Source organism: Aythya fuligula, chromosome 22, assembly GCF_009819795.1.
Source record: "Aythya fuligula isolate bAytFul2 chromosome 22, bAytFul2.pri, whole genome shotgun sequence".
NCBI lineage: Eukaryota > Metazoa > Chordata > Aves > Anseriformes > Anatidae > Aythya > Aythya fuligula.
This window is the reverse complement of record NC_045580.1, coordinates 5,344,109-5,366,635: the sequence shown is the minus strand read 5'-3', so window position 1 is coordinate 5,366,635 and position 22,527 is coordinate 5,344,109. Positions and strand designations below refer to the sequence as shown.

Here is a 22,527-nt window from a genome sequence, read left to right as displayed (position 1 = left end):
GCATCACCAAGTGATAAGCAGCACATGAGGGCATGGATCTGGAATCCAGGCCTGCCTTCCTAATTCATATCTGGCATGCTTATTTTTTGTCACTCTTCCTTCTTCTTTTATATTTCCTCTTCTCCATGTCAACATGTGAAAAACAGGGATACAGCCGGTGTAATTCCTACCCGTTGTAATACCCTTCATGGGGAGAGGGTTTTGAGAGGGGGGCTCACTAAAAGTAGAGCAACGTCTAACATGTAAGACTGGAGATTTGGGAACAGGCAGGCTCTAGGCTGGAAAACATTCTCCGTTTTGCCCTCCCTCAGTTCTTCTAGTTTCTTCCTCATTCATAATCCATCTTGCCTTTTCCTGCAGCAGGAGGTTCCTTTCTGTCCCTGTTCCTTAGCTAATGCTTGTTGTCTGGACTTGTATTTAAATGTGAAATAGCAATGTAGGTTATTTATCTTGTTCTCTTTAAATTTGTTAAAGCCTTTGTCTAAACAACATGTGTTACCTATTGGTCTCTGCTAAAAAAGACCATATTAAAGACCTGGTTTCAAACAAAACCTTAATGGTAGTAGAACTTTAAAAGCATACTAAGGCCTATTTTGCCAGAGAGTGTGGTCTTTGGAAAATAAGTGTTAAATTGGGTTCCTAAAGTGAATAAATCATTTATTTATGCTTTGTTTTGTAAGATGTATTTATCAAAACTGAACAGGCATTTGAAATATGGTAATCTGTTAATGGAGGTTAAAAAAAAAAAAGCGGATGCACCCTGTTTTTCTTTTTGAGGCAGAGCTTAGATCCTTTTCCATTTCATTCCATTTCATAGTCTTTATAAATAATAAAACAAGGTGGAAAGCAGTTTTCTGGAAAATACTTTTATTATCAAATTCTTCCTATACAGTATTTGTTACCCTTGCTAAGGTAATACAGATCTAGGTATGCAGTTGCTTGGAATTCAGAAAAAAAAAAAGAAAATCAGCAAACAACACCTCTAGTGCAAGTTAATGCCTTACATTGTTAGGATTTTCTGGTGTTTTTCTCTTTATGTGTGTTTTCCTCTCTGAGTGCTCTCAAAGTTCATCTTTGGAGGAGGGAAAGTTGTGCTTGTTATAAAAATAGATAGCATTTCAATTTCAGGCAAGCGTCATCTTTACAGTACAGTGGGAGGTAATTTGTCAGACTGAAGTCCTTATTTCTTCATGAAACACATGAAATTTCTTCACCCATTCATGGGCCAAACCCAGTGCTTGCTTGATATTGCACAGACAGGACATTTAAGCAGCACGTGCTGTGTGAGGTGGAGAAGCAGCTCTCCACAAGGATGAAGAAGTCCAGTGACAAGGATTGTTTCAATAATACATGTTCTTGTCCCACCAGCCTGCATTAGGAAAAAGAGAGGGTAAAAAAATAAAGCCGGTTACTTTTCTCTCAGAGATTTTCTCAAAGAGGAAGAGTAATCTTTGGGAACAAATGGTCCAGTTTTTGCTGCACCTGTCCGAGGCAGCTAACATGGGTGAATAAGTGGAAGGGAAGGAAGGGATAACTTAAAGTCCTAAATGTAGAGAATTCTACTTACTTCCTGGGTATCTCCTGATAAGCAGCTTGCGGACTTCATCATAGACCCATATCAAAATGGCAAACGGTACAGCCACAAACCAGTACTGAAACCTGGGAGTGGGAGAAGAGGTTCACATTCAGAAGCATGTAAGTACTCAGCTGAATTTCTGGTTCTCTGACTATGCTGTTTGATGTCACTAAAAGAGAATCTGGATTTAATGGCCTTTTTTTTTCCTCAGAGTGAAGCACTTAAATGGTTAGAAATAAGATTAGGTCCATGAAAGACTCCTAAGCCTAAGTAGTTAACTGAATTAATTTATTCCAGATACTGTTCAGAAGGGATTGTTGCCTAGTGGCATTACAGCCTCTGAAGAGGGCAGAAAAATTGAACATTTCTGACAGTGATATATTTAAAATAAATGTTGCTTGTGTAAAATTAACTAAAATGTTATCTAATCTTACCAAAAGATTGGGGATCCTGGAAAAAATCTTCAAGTGTTTGTTATACACAAGTAGATTTCTGTATCCTCTATGGTAAATCCAGTAGAAAAAGTAGCATGTTTCTTTTTTTGTAAGAACTATGAAAATAACTTCCTTTTTCGTCAAGAAATTCATTATCTTCATAATGAATATTCTTAAATATTTATCCTGGAATTGTAATGCATGAGCAACCTGTTCCCGTTTATCTGTTGTTAGCAGAATGGTAAGTCCATGTCTGTTTATACATGAAGGACAAGAGATGTATGTTGCCATCAAAACTCACCTCAGAGGAGTGAAGTTCAGGGCTGTAACGTGTCCAAGCCCATAGGAGAGAATCAGAGCAATTCCTATCTGGGAGAATATACCCACCCAGATGACTTTGTTCCTACAAGAAAAACAAAGAGGAAGGGTCACACGTGTCTGTCTGTGCATGAAAAATGGATTCCCCGGCATAATCAAGGCTGGGCCACTTTCAGTATCATTGGAACATGACCTGCCTCAGATGATGACCAATGTAGACACAGTAGCACAAGACAGCTGGTAGATTGTAGCACGGCTGTAGGTCTCATATTCCTGTGTCTTCCTTGCTACTGTTCTTGACCTACCCAGGTTAAAGCTAGCTTTAGGTAGGCCTGCAGCGTGCATTAGTCATGTCTTTTTCTTGCATTGTCAATGTGCTCATTGTGACTCAAATGTAAATGTAAGAAGGAAAAATACATAGGTGTAGGCTCTCTATCTGCAGATAAAGAAAGGAAAATTTACTTTCCTATCAGAAATACTCTGACTAAATGCCAACTTTACATGTGGCCTCCATCCCAGTAAATATTTTTAATTCCCTAGCTTTCATGAGATTGAAAGGTGCAGAACCTTTTGCAAAGGGTAGCCAGTGCTATCTTGGGGAGTTTGACCAGCTGGTATCTCCTTATCTGACAGGCTAAAGTTAGCTTGGAGCAGTCTGAATGTTCTATCTACTGATAACTATATAAAACTTAAGAAAACAGTCTGCAGAGGAAACTCCCTTCTTCTTTGTAGTAACCGTTTTAATGAATGGAGAGTTGCTTTTTAAGCTAAGTGTGTTCGGATTAAACAGTACGAAGTGTTTCTTTAAAGAAGCCCTCTGTCATGACATAGAAAAGGGGGTGGGGGAAGCGTAATAAAATATTTGTCTGAGATTTGCAATTGCTAGAATCCAAGTTTAGTCTTTGTTCACCAACTGAATGTGAGACCCCTAGATCATTGAGCTAATGTTTCTTTTTTTTTTTTTTCTCAAATCAGTGGTAGGCTAACTTATCCTTCCTTGTGTCAGATAAAGAACCTGCAAAACTTACCTGAAAAGACCCTGCTGGAAAATGGAATTTCTTCGTGTTTTCCTGATGATCAAATCTGCAACTTGCTGAACTGTGATGCTGACAAAGAAGGCAGTGTAGCCAGTCCACTGCAGGTACATCCTCTGGTATTTAGTCTGCAAAGCAAAAGAAAAAAACAGTTGTGTTACATCAGACACTCATATCTCATGCAAGTGACTGCAAACCTTGATAGTAAGATTTCAGTTACAAAGGTGTAAATACAGAGTTATCGCAGATTTAGATAGGTAATGATCAGATTTTGGCCTGTTTTTCTAGTCCGCTAGTTACAGTGGATGAGTCATGTGGCTGGAGCGCTGGTGTGGTACGAGGAGGAATTTATATTGATTTATTAATGGCTTTTGTGTCTTGTGATTTAAGCAGAAGGGAGTGAGGGGGAGTGAAGCGTTGAAAGGAGGAGGGAGAGTCTAGAGACTGCTTTGAATAGTGCTCTTCAGAAGCAGAGCTGAGAGATTATGATGGATCTAAATGTGAAGTCCAGAGAAGAAGGTGCATCTCCAGAGGCTTGAAGTCAGAAGAAGGGGAATTGTAGAAGAATAAATGAGTGAGTCTGAATGAGCTGGGTGGCCTGAAGCTCTAAAGGACATATCCTGAGGAACCATTAGATGAAAACTATGTTTACATTTAAATCTCTCTCTTTCTCTTAACTTCTATTTTGAAGGATAGAATAGAATTTTAAAGAAACTGTTGGGTAAGAGACAGTGCAAGCATGTTTCAGTGCATCTTTACCCATTGCTGGCCATACGAGTCCTCAAAGTCATTAATAGCGTTGCTTTCCCAGTCGACTCGCACACCAAGCAGTGTGGAAGGGAGGAAACCTTGTTCAGCATAGACTGTGAAGTAGGTTACAAAGGCTCCCACTGACTGTATGATACCTGCAAATCAAGGAGGGAGAGATGAGAAGATGCAAAATCTAGGGGCTCTGGGGAATGCACTGAGGATCAGTGTTAAGATGCCTGCTAAGACATGAAACTTGCTAAGAAAGTTAGTTTTAGAGCTCTAGGTGCTCTAACGTTCTTGACCTGTATAGATAAAACCTGTTGTGTTGTCAGATATGAGCAACAGAAGGGAGTTAATAAGTTTGCCTAGAAAGGCGGAGGAAAGACTTTAATTTCAGATCTCCCTTTTCTAAGGAGTTAATGAACTTGTCTCTGTCTTGTTCTGTTGATGCAAGATAGTGTCGCAGAGATTAGGCCAACTTACCTATCTGCAGGTAGGAGTATACAGCAAGCTGCTCGTTCACCAGCCTGTCTTTCTTTTTGTTTCGAGGTCTCCTGTTCATAATATCGCTTTCAGCTTTTTCGTAGGCCAGTGCAACAGAGGGGATCTACAACAGAAATAAACCATCAGAGTCTTGGTAGCAACATTTGTCTGCTTCTCAGAGGCTCACCAGACAAGTTTCAGTTCTGGAGTGGTTCTGTTACCTCCCTTGGTGTCCTGGTTTAAGCTAGGATAGAGTTAATTTTCCTCCTAAACCATCTGAAATCAGAACACTTGGCTTTTAAATATACACAGAGCAGATGAAGGAAGGCTCCATGAGGCTTTATATTGACATGTATTTTTGATTTGAGAGAAAGCTGAAACTCTATTACAGGTCTGATGATGTTTTGACAGCCCAGAGGGCGAGAGGATACCGAAAACATTAAAGTGTCCCTTCAGATCCCTTGGACCAGGCTCTGACCAAGTGCCTAGTATTCATCCCCTGTACTAAATGAAGTAATCCGTATGATCTCTTGATTGAGAAACGCTGATACTTTGCACACTGCTGGATTTTGTCTGTCAGCAGGGATCAGAAGTCTTTTCTTTCCATTCCCCCTCTGCATTTTTTTCCCCAGCTCATCTTTCCCTATACCCAGCTGTTTTTAATTTAGCCCTCTACCCTTTCACTAGATTGTTATGCAGTTGTAGGGTAAGGCAACTAGATCTTCTAACGTCCCTTTGCTCCCAGCCTCTCTCACTTGTCATGATATTTCAGCAAAAAATAACTTAAAAGACACCAGCATTGAGGCAGCAACTTACAATATCCGTTCCCAGGTCAATGAATAGGATGGTGATGGTGCCAATGGGCATGGGAATGCTGGCAATAATGTAGATGAGAAAGGGACAGAGCTCAGCAATATTCTTAGTCAGCGTGTAGGCAATTGTTTTCTTTAGGTTGTCAAAGATCAGGCGGCCTGGAGGAAAAGGAAACACTTCTATAAAAGCTTATTGTTGACAGTGGTTGCAATAAGAAACGTTATTTTTTTTAATTAATTGAAGTGCAAATAATCGTGGCTTATGTCTGCTATCCTCATATGTTTCCCCATTTTTTGTTAGTTATTTTTTCAAACCTTCCTTCCCTTCAACTCTTCTGAAAATTCAAATGAAAATAAAAAATCACTTTCAATGAGAAAGGTGGAGGAAAAATCCCATTCACAACACAGTGTAGTTTTAATGGAAACCACAAGCTCTTTGTGGCTAGAGAAATGGAGTGTGTGTTAGTGTCATGGATTGAGCATGATGAGGATGAGGTGCAGGCAAGTAACAGAGAGAAAATAGAAAGAAAACACCTTATATCTTTGTGATGTTTAGAACTGCATGGGAACAAGATGGGAAGTGCTTTGTCTGGAGTTTGAACAAGCAGAGATAGCAGACCAATGCTCTACTTAACAAATATGTCTGAGAGAGGAATGCTTCCTCATTGTCAGTGAGGTTGTTGTGTCTCGTGAATGGAAGTAATTCCCATTTTTTCCTGAATACCAAAATCACATTTCCCAATTCAGGTAGAAAATAGGGTGTGGGGGTATGCAGGAGAGAAGGAGCAGGAGGTCTTGGTCAGTGCTGTGGGGCTGCCAGCAGCTTTCAGCTAAGAAAGTGAATAACAACATTATTTTTACCTTCCTCCACTCCTGTGACAATAGAAGCAAAGTTATCATCCAGCAGTACCATATCAGCTGCGTTTTTAGCTGCGTCAGAACCAGCAATACCCATAGCAATTCCAATATCTGCCTTTTTAAGAGCAGGGGAGTCATTGACTCCGTCTCCAGTCACGGCAACAACTGCTCCCTGGAACACACAAAAGGATGCGGATGTGGGTTTTTTTTTTGAGGTTATGGTGTTTTCCCGTAAGGATAATCTGCTCTCAGCACACTCCCTGTCTTTAAATGCCTAGAAGAAAGATGCTGATACGAAATTTTGAACTCTCTTCATACATAAAACATAACCAGTGATCAGAAAGACAGTGGGTAGGATTAACATGGCAGCCTTGGGCTTTTGTGCAATAGATGTCTGTACAGATGTGTGTGAAGATGTCTGTGTCATCGAGACTGCCTCCACAGGCAGCAGAGAGAAATGGGAAATTCAGGGATGGGATTTACCATATCCTAAAGACAACACCTGAATTAGATGCATTTAAATGCACTTAATCTCATAATTTATTTTTGTGGGCTATAAGGAGGCTTAAATTTTTTGAATCTCTCTATTTTTACATGGTCTACCCCTGTCTGAGCAGACCCAGGCTCATTTCTGGCATCTGTGGGAGATTAAAATGGATTCAATATGATCTGTCCTTGTCTTGCTTTGTGAAATGCTTATGCTTGGTATCCTAGCCCAACAACTTGTGGCCATTGCCAGGCTATGCTAGAACTGCACTAGTAGTCCAAAAGACAAAACTGATTTTTTAAGCCAATTTCTTTGTTACCTTCCAGTTAAACCATCTACTGCAGGTAAGGGGCCTTTTCTAGTTGATGCAAGAGTTCACAGCTTGGTAGCAACACAGAGTGTTCTGAGGGGGACAAAGCTTGACAAACTGATTAAAACAAATACTAAATGTGCTGTCCCTTTGGGGATTTAACACTGTGACACTAATTATAAATATTGCCATGTACAGAAGGGCTTATAAGCTCTAAGCGCTAAACATGGCATGTAGGCTGCTTGGCTTGAATCACAGAGGAAGGATAGGGTGTTCCTCTTCAACCTAGCCAAAGCTACTTAGGAGTTTGGGCATCTAAGCAGTACAGAACATGTTTACCCTGTGCCTGTCCATGGCCATTCAAAAACAGAAAAATTAAAAAGATTGAATGCAATTTTTCCCCTGCAGGTAAATCAGGCTTAAACCCACAGAGCTGATAATGCTGATTGGAAAGCTTAGTGCTGGCAAAATAGCAGAAACAAAATAATAGCTTGTGCTGTCCCCTTTCCTGTACAGTTCAGGTGTGGTGGTAGTGGAGCTTTCGGTTTGCAGCATCTATTTGGAAAATGTCAGAGGGCAAAATCTCCTGATGACAGTTTGTACCTTTTCCTGAGCGCTACACGTGGCGTTTCTTTCCCTGTGCCTCCCGAGCTGGCTGCACTCCCTGCTCCTTTACATAATATTGCCTATGAGTAGGACAAATCCTCTTTAAATCCTGCCTCATATTCATGCTTTTTGTGGGTTGTTTTGCAGTCATTTAAAGTAATATAGATAAGGCTTGGTCATAGATAAATCGTGCTGTGACATTTTGTGGGATTCATACCTCATTTCATCTCTGAGCATTCCTGTGGGCGGGAAGTACATAGGTCTAAATGGCTACAAGAGATAAGATGAGGGGATGTGGCAACACTCTGCTTTTATCTGGGTTTAAGGAATTCCTGGGGGAAAGCTCCTTCCCAAACTGCGTACGAATCTTTACCCAGGAGGCTTTCTGAGCATCCCAGCAGCAGCTTCTCTGAATTTTGTGCAAACTGGTCAGCCCCCCTCCCTCAGTACAGCTCCAGCCCATTCAAATGTAGGAAAAGCTCATTTTGTCAATCGAAGTTCAGCATCTGTTACAGGAATTTAAATGGCTTGGAATCTGTCCAGAGAAGACAGTGTTTGTGGCAAGCTGTTAGATAACATTCTTGCACAGTGAACAGAGTATAAACAGAGCTTGGAGTGCTTGGCAAATTGGTTTCCACCCTTTGCCCTGCTACCTGGTGCAAGCACCATATCGTGTATAACCTTATACACCTCTTACCTGTCTTTGGCAGCCTTCCACTATGATCAGTTTCTGCTGGGGCGATGTCCGAGCAAAGACTATCTCTGAGTGGTTACACAAAATGTCATCCAGCTGCTGCAAGCTCATGTCCTTCAGCTCCATCCCATTGACTACCGCTGCCGTGGCTTCCCTGTAATAGCCATGGGAAAGCTGGATAAATTTTCAAACCCAAATGCTTAGGTAAATGGCATGCTCGTAGAATGTATGCAGCTTAAGGAAAGCAGCAAATGGAGTTAATTTCAGAAGCAGTAGTTGTTTATCAGCAGGTATTGAATGAAAGATGCTGTAGAAATCCAGACAGAATTAGTTACCTAGATACAGAGGGAAGTAATTGAAGCTTCCTCCTGAGTAGACCTAACAAGAGAAAATGCATTTTAAAGAGAACTGAGTGGGAGGGGGGGACAGTGGAAGTGGAGGAGGATCTTTTCTGTAAAAAGCTTTTAGGTCTCTCTTATTCTATTAATTTTTTCACATTTAATGGGTGAAAGAGGAACGTAGACTTGCTAATCCTTCGGTCATCCTCCAGCACTGCATGGGATTCTGAATTTTGCTTTTCACATGCGTGTGTTTTGTCAGAGGTGCAGTGACAGCAAAGACCAACACGATCTGCCAAGGTTTAGTCACTAGTTTTTTCCAAGTGCCCCATGCGGATGAGAGCCCCTGCCCTAAGCATACAGTTATTTACGTAGAGATGACTTGTTAGCTGGACAAGGTGGCTGGGAATGTTACCAAGAACCAGAAAAGCAGAAAGCAGCTGTGATGCAGAAATTGGCTAAAAGCATTGTAGAGGGAGAAGTCGTAGCTTGCAGAAAATGAAGCCACGGGTACCTCCTATATTCTGCCTGCTCTTACCGTCTATTGACTTGCTCCACAGGAATATTGAGGCGCTTAGCAATATCTTCCACGGTCTCGCTGGTGGCTGAAATGATGCCTACACTCTTGGCAATGGCCTTAGCAGTGATTGGGTGATCGCCAGTGACCATGATAACCTGAGGAAGGGACAAGCACTTAGGGTAAGTGACAAATGTATATGCGATGGATGTAAAGAGATAAGTTGAAAAATCTATTGTTCTATACCAGGAAGCAGTTTGGAATCTGAACTTGGAAGGCTGTGCTATGTACGTAACAAAGACAGATTATGACTATTAATTAGCTATGTATTGATTTCTGTTCTCCACTTCTTGCTTTTGGTTCTATTTTATCAGGGCTGCAAAAGAAAAACTTGTCATGAGCAGCAAGATTGGAACGATGCACAATAAAGAAGCTTTTACATAAGAATTTATGACGTATGCTCAAAAGTAAGAGTTCTTGGAGTGTTGCATTGTAAAATGGATCCTTGAGAATGAGGTCTCCTGACAGATAAGGCAAAGATTTTTCTTATTTTTCTTTCTTGAAAAAAAGTTGCCAGTTTCCAGATCTGTCTTAAGACTACAGAAAAATTCCTCAGAATTAGGACTTGGGATTCATCTCATCAAGGATAATGAGAAACTGGTAACTCCAAATACCAATTTTTCCTTTATTTATCTAGGTGGCCTCTCAGTCTCAAGCTGGAAGTTTACTTGTGGTTCTCTTGGGACTGAAATTAGGAGAACTATTGCGTCAATTTCAGCTTGAATGGTTTTGAGATTAGTGATTCATATACGTAAAAGTTCCTAACAAATGTAGCCCTGTGTCCTGATGCTTTCTCAAGAATTGCTCCTATTACCTTATGCTGTTTACAAACAAGTAATTCTAGCTGGCATGGCTTCTATACTCTAGAAGAGGATCCAATGAGACACTATCTCGGTTTCTCTAAATTTGTATTTTCAGTTCCTGAGTTCTTCCCACACCTGCTGTGGTCTGATCCCCATTTAAATTTAATCAATTTTCCCTCTCAGGGCCTTCAAGTAGTTTCTCTAAGTTACAATTTCAGAACAATATTAATGAACATTAAAATTCATGGTAGGTGTTTCTAGAAAGGTATTTAATGTCAGTGCAGTGGAAGATCTTAAAAGTTACAGTATCATGAGTCTTTCTGTAGCATCACTGTATCCTTCAGTGTAGGATCCCTACCTTGATTCCAGCACTGCGACATTTTGAGACAGCATCTGGCACTGTGGAACGAGGTGGGTCAATCATAGATAAGAGCCCAACAAAGCACAGGTTGGAGGTGGGGAAGTTCATGGAATCTGTGTCAAATGGGTATGTGTCTGGAAACTCGTTTTCAGGCAGGTACAGATGACAGAAACCTGAAAAGAAACAGTTGATGAAATGTACAGGAAATAGTGGGAGAAAGGAGGGAGTTTGCTGTAGCATAGCATCAGACTTTCCTCTTGTCTATAAAACTTGCACGCATTTAACCATGAGCTTTTTATGGAGCACTATGTAACCTGTCATTTCAACCTTCAAATCAAAGGGTGTATAGAGTCGGTGTTTCACGTGGCAGAGGTATTGATGCTAGCAGTTTTCCTTTGTGGATTGCTTCTGTTGGCTTTTTTTTTGGCTGCACAGCGTGGCAGATCAGCACCAGGATATAGCAGTAAGGGCATCCCTGCCACAGGGAGCTTACAGCACATCATTGAGGATTTAGCACTCTGCCGAGGAGGCTGTACACTTTGCTTTTCTCCCTCACTGCAAGTGTCCAAGCAAACTGGTCTCATACCAGGATTTAAAGCCCCATTCTGCATTGCAGTTCTCTTACAGTTTCTCCAGTTGCACTCACCCAGTACTCTCTCTCCCATGCCTCCCAGCTCCATGTACGCTGTTTGGAAAGCTTCTGCTTTTTCACTGTCCAGTGGCTCTTCTTTGCCATTGATCATGATGGTGCTACATCTCTCTAAAATCCTCTCTGGGGCACCTTTCATCACCAGCAGGAAGCGTTTGTCATTGGGATCGTCAGTCTCGTGAATGGAAAGCTGCATGCCACAAACAAAATTTGAAAGAACATTTATGATCCTCATTTGTTTCTGGTTTTGGTCACTTTGCATGGAAATAATGTTTCTCCTGCTTTTCTCCATGAAAATATAATTCTTTCCATCAAATGGAATGAACTGCAGTTATTGTAGGTTAAATTCCCCCATTAAGCCTTGCAGGTCACAAACTGACGCATTACACATAGTGATAAAAACAGTGAAAGCTGAAACAGCCAGGCCTAATTTCCCAAACTGAAACACACCTGGAATTTGTTGGTGGAGTTGAAAGGAATTTCAGCCACTTTCTTGTTTCGTGCTCTAATACTCATGACGTCACCCAAAATGACTTCTGCAAATTTCAGCAGAGCTGTTTCAGAGGCATCACCTACCACAACTCTCTGCATGGACAGAAGAATCATAGAATCATTAAGGTTGAAACAGTTTATAGCACGTACACTTCTGCACTTCTGTCAAGAGAGCTTGCATGCTTCTATAAGATGTTGTGTGCTTACACAGCAATGAAGCTACATAAAGCAACAGTTGTCCTGAAAAATACACTTTTTGCAAGCCTATAGCAAGTATTAACTCAGAAGACTGAAGCAGTAAAATTTAAGAGATAACTGAAGCTAAACAGAACAACTTATGTGTATTGTTCTTTTAAAGGAGGAGGAACAGGTTGACGTGAAGTAGGCTGTACCTTCATTATTGGGAGATTTTCCTGTCCTGGTCTGAATTCTGCCCGGTTGCAGAGAGTTACAATTTTTGATAACGCTGTCCATGATGGAGAACTTTGATCAAAAGGCTGAGCTGAAATGAAACAAAATAAAGATTGCATCCTTTAGCATATTACATGGTAGAAGTAGAAACTTAAGTTTGAAACAACGGGACTGAATTATTTGCAGAAGAGCATCGTTCCTTTGATAGGTTCTGTTACAGAAAACCAATTTGACAGAAGCCTTTGCATTAGTCAGCTAATTAGTTCTGGCAATGTTACTTAGATGATGTTTCTCTGTCTGTTTTCTTACTAAATTTACTGTTGGTGAATGGACACGCATTAGAACCTCCTCAAGACTTCCTCTCTGTGAATGGAGTTCAAATAGTAATTCTTTTGTTCACATCTCTACATGGCAAAGAAGGGACTTTCCTATTGCACGCCATGCTTCTGTGTGGCAGGGAGACATATCTGACTTGGCTATGGGAAGATCCTCATTGACATCAGCTTGGCAGACAGTAAGTGTGAAACATCACAGGTTTGATCAATCTAGCTGCCCCTTTCCAGATCCCCCATTGCCGTATTTACTTGTTTGATCTTCACTGGTGTCAGCTGAGTAGATCTGATTATCAAACCAGAGGTGAGCAACAGTCATCCTGTTTTGTGTGAGGGTCCCTGTCTTGTCAGAGCAGATGATGGAAGTAGAGCCAAGTGTTTCCACAGCTTCCAAGTTCTTCACCAAACAGTTCTTCTTTGCCATCCTCTTGGCTGTCAGGGACAGACTCACCTGGCAGAAGTAAAGAAGTTCAGCTTGGTGTTAGTGAGGTACAGTTACAGAACAGTGTAATGAAGTTACATACTTCTGGTTTTTTTTATGCTTTTTTACTTTTTTTTCCTTTCACTGAAAGAAAGTTTTTTTTTTTCTTTCAGTGAAAGGAAAAAAAGATATATATATATTTTTAAATCTTCTGGTTGGTTGCAGTGCATTGTTTTCCTTTGTAATAGCATTATTAAGATCAGAGGTTTTGCAGTAACTAGCAAAGTACATGTGCTGTATGAGGAATTTGCTTCCCTGCGGATAGAAATAAGAGTGTTATGTCAGTTAAGAGGCTGTTTTAGCTGGAAGAAACTACAATGCAGGGAAAATTCCTAATCACTACCTAATGAATCCTGAAGCGAGCCTCTTCATTATTGCAGTACTGCTAGTTGGTCGTTGGTGGTATACTTTAGGGCTAACAGTGCTTAACAGTTCTGTTGCTTCTCAGCCAGAGATTTTAGTGATAATTTTTATGTATTAGTGAACAGACTTACTGTTACTGTGGCTAGCAGTCCCTCTGGCACATTTGCCACAATGATGCCGATGAGGAAGATGATGGAGTCCAGAATCTTGTATCGCATTGAAACAGAAATAATGAAGAAGAGGACACCAATGGAAATGGCCACTCCTGCCACCAGGTAGACAAAGTGCTCTATCTCGATAGCAATCGGTGTTTTCTCATTTCCTACTCCCGATGCGAGCGAGGCAATCCGCCCAATGACGGTGCGATCCCCGGTGTTGATTACAATGCCAGTAGCAGTGCCTGCAAAGAAATAAGAGTCTGTTGGCTCCCAGAGAGATTGTCTTCTGTACACAGTGTTGATTGACAAAGTCCCTTCTTGGCCTAATGTGACTAAGACTTTATCCCAGAATAACGTTTTTCCCCTTAGAAATCTTAAAGCTGTCAGTGAAGGGAAAGAAGGACATATTTTCATTAATTAGTCTTTTTTGATTGTGTTGTAGGAACGCGTCATTATCCTGGGCACTGTACGGTTTCTGAACAGATAGTATGTTAACAAAGATACACAGCCTTTCAGTTCTGATAATAGGGACAACACCTTTAAGTGTACAGAGCCCTTTCAGAGAAGCATCCACAAGTTCTTAGAGGATTCTAATTCCTTGAAGCAGAATTGTTCAAAACGAGTTAGCAATATTACGTAGCACCCTGTCCATGTGTCATTTCAGGAGCCCTTTTCTCTGTCACTACGCACCTTCCACACAGGTGGTGGAGTAGAACGCAATGTTCTTGGTCTCCAGTGGGTTCTCGTGGGTGAAGTCACAAGAGCGGGACTGTGGTTCTGATTCCCCTGTGAGTGAAGAATTGTCCACCTTTAATGAAATGGAGACATGCCCATATTAAAGTTAGTAATACACAATTAAAGCCCAGAAGGCAAGAGTGCAGCACATTTAATAACAGGTGACAGGGCCATAATCTCTCAGTGCCGTTTCTCTGAGATGATTGTCGTTGTCACTGAGAGAATCTGTTACTGTGGGATTTCCACGTTGTATGCCTGGTGGTGGGATTTTCAAGTAGCAGCCTGAAAGAAAACATGGTTTGAAGATCTACCTCCAGGTCTCAGAAGACATTTAACACAGCATTGGTATTTCTGCCTCTGTCCTGACAAAGGGCATTGCTAGAACAAGGTATGGCCATAATGCCTTCTTTTGGTGTTTGCCAAGTGGGGATCTTAGTACTGCATGAGCTGAGCATCTCAGTAGAGTTTCTGCATTCTGTGATTTTAATAGCTAATGGCTGATCTTAAAGCTCTAATAGCTTGTACTGGGTACATAGAAATTCTTTATGTTATAAAAGACTCTTGACCATGTTTTTCCTCTCTCCCCATGCTCTACAAAGAATTTTTTACCTTACACCCCTGAGCAGAGATCAGGCGAATGTCCGCTGGGATCCTGTCTCCACCCTTTATTTCCACGATGTCTCCAACCACCAGCTGCTCTGCTGGGAGTTCCTTCTTCTCTGCATCTCTGATGACAAGAGCTTGCTGAAGGGATGGAAGTATGACAAAAATGAGTGTTGCACTGTTCTTTAAATCTCCTACCAAGAGGTAGGTTCAAGTTGTGCTTATTGCTTAATGTCTTGACACAAATGACTTGTGTCATTTTGAGGTGTGCTCTTAGAAGGAGTTTTTATCTCAAATGAAATGCCTTGGTTGCTCTCACCTGTGGAATCATTTTACTGAAGCTGGCCATGATGTTTGTACTTTTTGCTTCTTGATAGTAAGCGAAGATACCAGTGAGGATGACAACCAGTGCGAGGACTACACCAAGGTAGAGCTAATCAATAAAATAAATAACCCAGTTAATTAAAGGTATGCATTCAGCAGCAGTTCCTCTGCAAGAATAACTCATAGTTCTCTATTGTTTCAAGAGACTCTTAAAATGATGTATTGGACCACGCTAAAAGACAAATTAAGAAAAGAGCTTTGCCCTGCTGGTGATCAAGTACATCTTTTGGGGTATAATAAGGATTTTTAATTGCAAGTGTCCGGTTTCTCTAAAAAGCCTTCTCTATACTAAACCTGGCATGAACCTGAACAAATTATATTCCTAGCAGAGTGCAACTTATAAGGGAATTGAAGTCAAAGGCTCCAGAGTCCTTTTCAGACTTCAGTGTTGCTCTTATGAGTTCTCGAGTGTTATGATTGTGGGTAAGTGGTTATAAAACCTTTGGACAGGCACTCATAGACAGAAGTGGTATGTCAGGTATTTATCAGAAATGTTCAGTAGTGGAGGGAGAGTCCTGAAAGAATAAAAGGCCTCCTAGTAGTTACTGAGTAACTATGAAGTAGTATTTAAATTACTTAGATTGTCAAAGGGTCACATACTCACTTTGTAGTTATTCAAACACTTACATTGTCAAAGGGTGATTCAGCTCCCTGGGCAAACTGAATGCCAAATGAAATCCAGGAGAAGACAGCTCCTATCCATAAAAGGATGGAAAAGCCTCCCACCATCTGCTTGAGGAACTTAACAATTTCAGGAGTGGCTTTGGGAGGAGTGAGTGAGTTGGGACCATCACGAGCCAAAATCTCTGCTGCTCTTGAACTAGAGAGACCCTGCAAAAGCAAATGACATGTTTAAAATGATGCCACAGAAAACAGATTTTTTATCTGAACTCAGAAATAAAATTGGCATGCTGCTTGTTCATTAAACATTGTTAGTGTTATGGATCAGCTGCAGTAACCTGCATCTTTGATTTCCAAATCATGATTTCGGCGTAGCTATTACTAGTTATCTGCCATAAAGATATGGATATTGCTTTTCTGGAACAGTGAATTTGTGGCTGTGTCCATTAGGAGTTTTCATACTCTGTCAGTTACCTGTCAAGCACACCTGTACTAAATGTTTGGAAAGATGAGAAAAAACAGGCATCTGTTCTTTTTCTATTGTTTCTGTAGCTCCACAATGAAGTATGTAGTTCATGTGTTCCTTGAAATTATTGTCTGTATTTGGCTATGTTAGATGCTTTGATATTCAAATGTAAAGTATCAAAGGGAGTCAGGGGCACAGCTTCTCAAATCTAGTGTTTCCCTCATGATAAAATAATGTCCAGTGCACCCATTTGCCATAGGTTTTTACAGACACTGCCAGTGAAAAATGAATTGTAGTGAAATCTGAACAAAATCTGATAAATATTCTCTCAGTCTTTAGGAAAGCAGAGATCCTTCTTGAAAACTCTGAGGTCAGGTTTTGTACAGGGAATTTTATTTCAAAGCAGTAAATTGGACTGCTTCAGACTTGAGAAAAACTCTAGTCTAAATCCAGGTCAGTGCTGCACACTGACTTGCTATCTATTTTAGGCTTTATTGGGAGTTAGTGCATCATGCGTATGCATGCATGCATGCATCCATGAGTACATCTCTCAATTTGGATGCCTCTCCACTGCCTTTAAGAAACTTTGGATCAGCCAAAGATTTAGGAAGGCATGTGAATCGGGCAGTTTCTTAGTGATGCCCTAAGTACTTACTTTGTTGATGCTTGTGCCATACTTTTTTTCCAGTTCTGAGGCACTGAGTCTGTGGTCATCCTGGATTCCAAAAGAAAGAGAAAAGGATAGTAAGCAGAATGTCAGACTGTTGGAAATTTTATATTGGGATCTAGAGACTGTTCAAACTGCCTGGATCTGGGACCACAGATCCAGTTGCTAGGATTACATCCCACTTTCATGAATAAGCAATATGCAGTTTTTCATAAAAAGCACAAGCCTTCTCTTGTCTATTTCCACCTCTACTGTTAGCTCGTTTTTAACTGTTTGCAAAGCATTTCTTCTTGTCTTCTCTTGACAGAAGTAAGATGTGTTTCACCACAAGTGTTGGTCTTATGTGGAATCAAGAACCTTAACTGATAAATGTGAAAGGTTGGGGGGAGCTGCTAGCAGTGTACACACCATTGGAAGATAGCATTTTCTTTAGATTTTGTGTGTACTTTTGTAAATATCTCCCTCCTCCAGCAAATCTATCGCAAGAACAGAATGGTGTTCTCGTGTTAATACCTTACTGTTTGCCACAAATGTGTGTGCTGCTTTCTGTTGAGTAGTTCCTTGTTACATGCATGCTACAGGACCATGCATTCAGTACCATGGGTGATGTTGTTGATAGAAGAAAGGGTGTGGTGTTGGAATATGCGTGACAACAATCTTTGCATCTGATTGACAAGGTAAGGTTTGTGAAATGATTTGCCACAGTCTTGCAGAAAGAAAGCAGCAGGGTCTAAACACAGTTTAAAAGGCGTATGGGAGAGGGAAGTCTGAAAGCTCTTCTCCTTTCTCTGCAGTAACAGCTCTGTGGTATCATTGACCTAATTATAACTTGTGCCCAACTGAGATTTAGAAGCCAAGAATTTGTGAGTTCTCACAATTGTTTTCACAGAATGATTCATTGGTACTTGGATGAGTCAATTAACTTGTCTGTGCTTTGGTTTCACTTTAGAAACATGAGAGTAATGTTACATCCCCTGATGGCAAGCAGAAGATACACTGAGAATTATTTAGCTGGTACTGAATAGGTTTCGGAAAGATGCTGGATAAATTGATGGCCCATTTTGGGCTCTCTTTACCTTTGAAATATTATCTTAACCCCTAAATAGCCTTTGCTGTTAGTTGCTCTTAAAGCAATTCAGAAAAGAGGTCAGTATAATTACCTTCATTTTTCAGATTGGGAAACTGAAACATACAGAGCGGAAGCAAGGTTTCCAAGATTAGTTGTCAAGTCAGGAGCGACCCAGAAGTTAAATACAGGTTTCTTGAGCTTAGTGTGCTGTCCTTGAAGTACATTGCATTTAATTCAGGGGGGAAAAACTGTGTTTAAAGCTGAGGCATGCTTTTAGATCTGCTAGAAATCTAGAGCAAGATATTTTGCTTCTCTCTTCCCTCTGTTTCTTGGCTGAATGTACAGGTGGCAGTTCAGAGGAAAAGCTGATTATAGTAACTCCATCTGGGAGAATACAGAGAATATCTCTGTAGGGAGATACTGTTCTGTACCATTGGTAGCTTAAGTAAGCCAGAATCATTCTTTCATTATAGGTATTAATCCCGCACAACTTTTTCTCTGGCAGACTTCAGGACAGTGAGGAAGGCAGTTCTTCCCTATTATGATTTTCATATAATATGCCATTAAAATGCCAGGTGAAGCTGGAGCTTCACAAAACTCACCAGGTCCAGTTCTTTCTTAAGGTCTTCATTCTTTTTCTTCTTGTTGCCTTTCAGGTCTTTGTACTTCTCTTCATCTCCAGTCTCTGTTTTTTCCAGATCTTTTATTCCACTGATCTCAATCGAGTAAACATCAGACTTTTTCTGTAGAAGAAATAAAGTTTTGGCATTGGTGTGAGCACCTGCTGCAACTAGAAGGAAGCAGTAAAAAATACTGCAAATATTTCAGACTGACAAATTCACTTTTTTTGAGACAAGTTACAAACAGCTACTGGTTTTTGTTTGGTTGTTTTTTGTTTTGTTTTTCTGCTGGCAACTTAGAGCACTAGTTCTTGTCCTGAGATTTCTAGAGCAAGTGTTAGATCACTCGTGATCTGGTCTTCAGCATATGTAACTGACAGTGATTCCTTTAGAGAGTGCAACACTTCCAGTAGTTCATGATCTAACACAAAGCATATAAATATTGCCTATGATCTCAGGATTACCACTGAAAACCATTGTCATTTATCTCCTCTTTAGAGCCAATACATATAAAAGCAAGAGTTGTTTTAAAAGAAAAGTGAAGAGTAAAGGAAAAGGAAGGAAAAAATTTAAATGAGAACTTTTTTTCTTTGGCTATTCCTGGAGCTTTTTAGATATGTGACTTTAACTTTTCTTTTTTTTTTTTTTTTTGAAATAAAATTAACATTTATATTTACACATTTACAATGGATTACATAGAAATTGAGGCAAACAGCATAATGGTTGCCAGGGAGAACCAAGCCTGTTACTTCTGCCTTCTCTCTTTACTCATACTTGTCAATCTAGTGGCAGGTACAGGAGACTGCTAAATAACAGAGGGATGCTGCCAAACCCCTGATGTTCTGCTTTTATTGATAACTTGAGGGGGTGGGGATGTTGCTGCCTCCCAAGTTTAAGTTAACACCGTAGTCTGAAGGGCAAACTTCCTGTGTTGCCAATTTACCAGCTTCTATAATCATAACGTTCCAGATATTAATTATCTTGTAAGCTACATGCCATTCCTTGGAAGAACTATTGGTTGACCCCATTTCAGAGGCTTCCTTAGAGATTAACCATCAGAGCTTTGTGAGAGTCATACTGGATCTTATCTGATGGTGTGCTCTACTAGCGAGATGGATGCACTCGTATGCTGCTGCTGCTGTTACCGGTCTGTCTAACAAGTACATACACATTTTTGTAGGACAGATGTCAATGTTCAGAGCTGTTCTGCAAAGGTAATGTTTCGGGTGAGTTGAAAGGAGACATCCTACATACAGACTAAACCAGACAGCTCAGGTGATGGAAACAACAAGGAAAAGAAAGGTTTCAGATATCTTGCTATTATTATGAATTCAAAACTGGCACCCTGTCCTCCAATGCCCTTTAGTTAGAAGAATGTTGAAATCTTGAAGTAGTATCTTGAGGAAAGAGGGAAGGGAAAAGCTAAGAGCTGGTGGTAGTTTGAGCAGTTACAAGTCTAGAATCCTTCTCCCTAAAGCACTTGGATTTGTTTGATACATATCCCAGGTAAAGAACATCTCTCTTACAAGATGTTCTGATTTTTTATCTTGTGGAAGATTTAGTCTGGATTATCGGTTGGGATTTTTCCTTCACACTTCTCCTCCTCCCTTTAACTATCCAACCCAAAATCTGTTTGGCTTTCCAAATCTCTAGAAAGTAGAGACCAGGACAGATAGAAAACAACTATTTGTTGCAAGAGTGTCACAGGAAGAGATTAAAGAAAATTCATGAAGTCAGTAAAATCAGCAGATCACTGTACATGATATACACGTAACCTTTAACCTGCACATTTTCATAAAATCTCAGATTTTGGCATTTGCAAAAGAGCTATCATTCATAAAGCTGTTGATTACAAAACTAGCCATTCCTAGAAGCATTTCCTATCCAGTCTTTACTTTTTAGGATTAGAAATTCACTCCTCTCTAGAGTGAAAATTTTAGTAGTTACACTGGATGCCCAGCATTGTCTAGTACCAGTTCCATTTTCACTTAGCCCACAATTATAACACATGCATGTATATTAAAACTTAATTCAGTGCTTATTCTTAAGAAACTTGTGCAGTAGCAGTAGTTCTGGTGAACAGTGTACTCACCTTTACCATCTTGGTGATTTTATTCCCTTGCTGATGGAATGAAACAGCCAAGCCAAAGGGTGTGGATGAAAAGCAAAAGCCCAGCCGAACCACAGGGTATCTCAGAGCACTTCAGGCTACTGCAGTGCAAAAGCTCACAGAGGTTGTAGTTCCCTCTCAGCTGACAAGCAGACGTTAGCTGGAATCCTGCTTGTGCTTTGGCATCCTTCAGGCAGGACGGGTTCGTTGTCCAAAGCCTGTGGAGAAAGAGCACTGTTTGCTGGTGCTTTATAAATCAGCATCTTGTGCTGCCACTCCACCCCTTCCCTTCCAGGTCCAGCCCATCTTCTGTTTCACCTGTGGTAGGTGGAAAAATACCACAGTAATGGGCATGTGGGTTTCAGGTCAGATAGTTTCTAATTATTCCTTTGTAGTGTTTGCTCACGACTAGGGAACAGGTGTATTATTCATCTTGCTAGAAGCAAAGAGTTTCCTTCGGAGACTTTCCAGCACCGGACTCCCCTTCGGATTTCTAGCTGTCACGGCAGCATGTGGTGGGGTAAAGGAAGCCTGGGCACGTTTTGTATCTCCTGGCTGTTAACGTGTTGTTCTGTATGTCTGCCTTGGGTCCCTAAAAGTCAGATCCCTGCCATGTTTAGGTAACTAGGGATTTAATGGAGGAGTGCTCCTTCAAGTTTCTTAACTTTGACTTCATTTTTTATTTTGGATTGCATTTGTTGCGTTTTTAACCTTCATGTGGATCTGGAAAAAAAAAAATCACTTCCCCATGCATTTTCAGCAACAGCACTTACCTGAACAGCTTGTATAAATTGTTTGTCTTGTGCCAATTACAAGCTTCCATATGGGAGCGATAACAAGATTTATGACATGCTTGATACCCGGTGTATCGCATCAGTCAGAGGTAAACTTTTTCTGCATCCCCGTAATTTCACTGAAGAAAAACTAAGACATACATGAAAAATTTTCTATACTTCACCATTACTTTGGGAAAGGGTGTCTTTCATCTGTCTGGCAGAACTGGTCTCACTGCACATATAACGTTCCAGCAGTGTTCTACGTTATATAATTCATGAGCTTAAAACTGCATCATTGGAGATGCTGCGAGGTACCACAGTCACTGGCAGATGACTCCATTTGTCGTTAATACCACGTTAATAGAAATAACTAACATGGACCATTTCATGCCATACGTGTAAGACAACCCAGAAACATGCTTTACTGCTTCAACAGGACCAAGAGCAAACACATTCAGACTAGGGACTGGCTTCCAGCGACTAGAGTTCATACCTCCTTAAGCTATGTTTATATTTAAAAACAGAACTGCATCTATTTCTCAATTTACTTTTATTTGTCTTTTTCCATGGCATTCTTAAATCTTAAAACGCGATGTAAGATACAGAATTGCATCAGGAAAGGTTTCACATTGAGTTTCTGCTGCTTGTTAATTTTTTGAGAACTGGATTGTGTCCTGGAGCTTGAATAGAAACCTTTCAATATGCTTATAAACATCGGAGATTTCATGATATATGCCATACGCAAGAACATATGTTGACTATTCAGCGTCTCTGTGTGTCGTGTGTTGCCCATTACCAAGCTACTAGAACCAAAAGGATTGAGAGGCACAGGGACACCAAAGCCAGAATGGTATTGGACGCTAAACCAGAATGCTAATGCTGGAAGTGAGGGGCTATGTGAAAGCAAATGTCCACTTGGAAATAGTGATAAGCCATCCAGGAGCGCAGTTGTCTTGTCCTTCAGATCTATTAGCAAAGATGGTAAGCTGGGAAATGAGAGAAGAGGGCTAACATAACTTTACCTTATTCATTTATAATTTTTAACTGGGAACTGGGATTTACAATCCAGCAGTAAGGAATAGCTGGTAGATGGAAAACAGGAGCATGTATCATATCCTGCTGTTCACTGACTTGTAAAAACAACTGCCT

The 22,527-nt window shown here is 40.5% G+C and overlaps 1 protein-coding gene across 1 annotated transcript; it reads right to left on the bottom strand.

Annotated features, from left to right (window-relative positions):
• Positions 1 to 945: 945 nt before the first annotated feature.
• On the bottom strand, positions 946 to 20,593 carry ATP12A (ATPase H+/K+ transporting non-gastric alpha2 subunit). Its single transcript, XM_032201736.1, has 24 exons — positions 20,585 to 20,593; positions 19,436 to 19,532; positions 18,475 to 18,662; positions 16,792 to 16,851; positions 15,677 to 15,880; positions 14,985 to 15,098; positions 14,672 to 14,806; positions 14,018 to 14,135; positions 13,301 to 13,569; positions 12,578 to 12,776; positions 11,975 to 12,084; positions 11,541 to 11,675; positions 11,088 to 11,280; positions 10,439 to 10,614; positions 9,239 to 9,375; positions 8,366 to 8,516; positions 6,269 to 6,437; positions 5,412 to 5,566; positions 4,596 to 4,719; positions 4,122 to 4,267; positions 3,357 to 3,490; positions 2,312 to 2,413; positions 1,568 to 1,659; positions 946 to 1,369 (listed from the first exon to the last, which is right to left on the bottom strand). Exons 1-24 carry the CDS (start codon positions 20,591 to 20,593, stop codon positions 1,341 to 1,343), a joined length of 3,246 nt encoding a protein of 1,081 aa, XP_032057627.1. The 3' UTR covers positions 946 to 1,340.
• Positions 20,594 to 22,527: the final 1,934 nt, after the last annotated feature.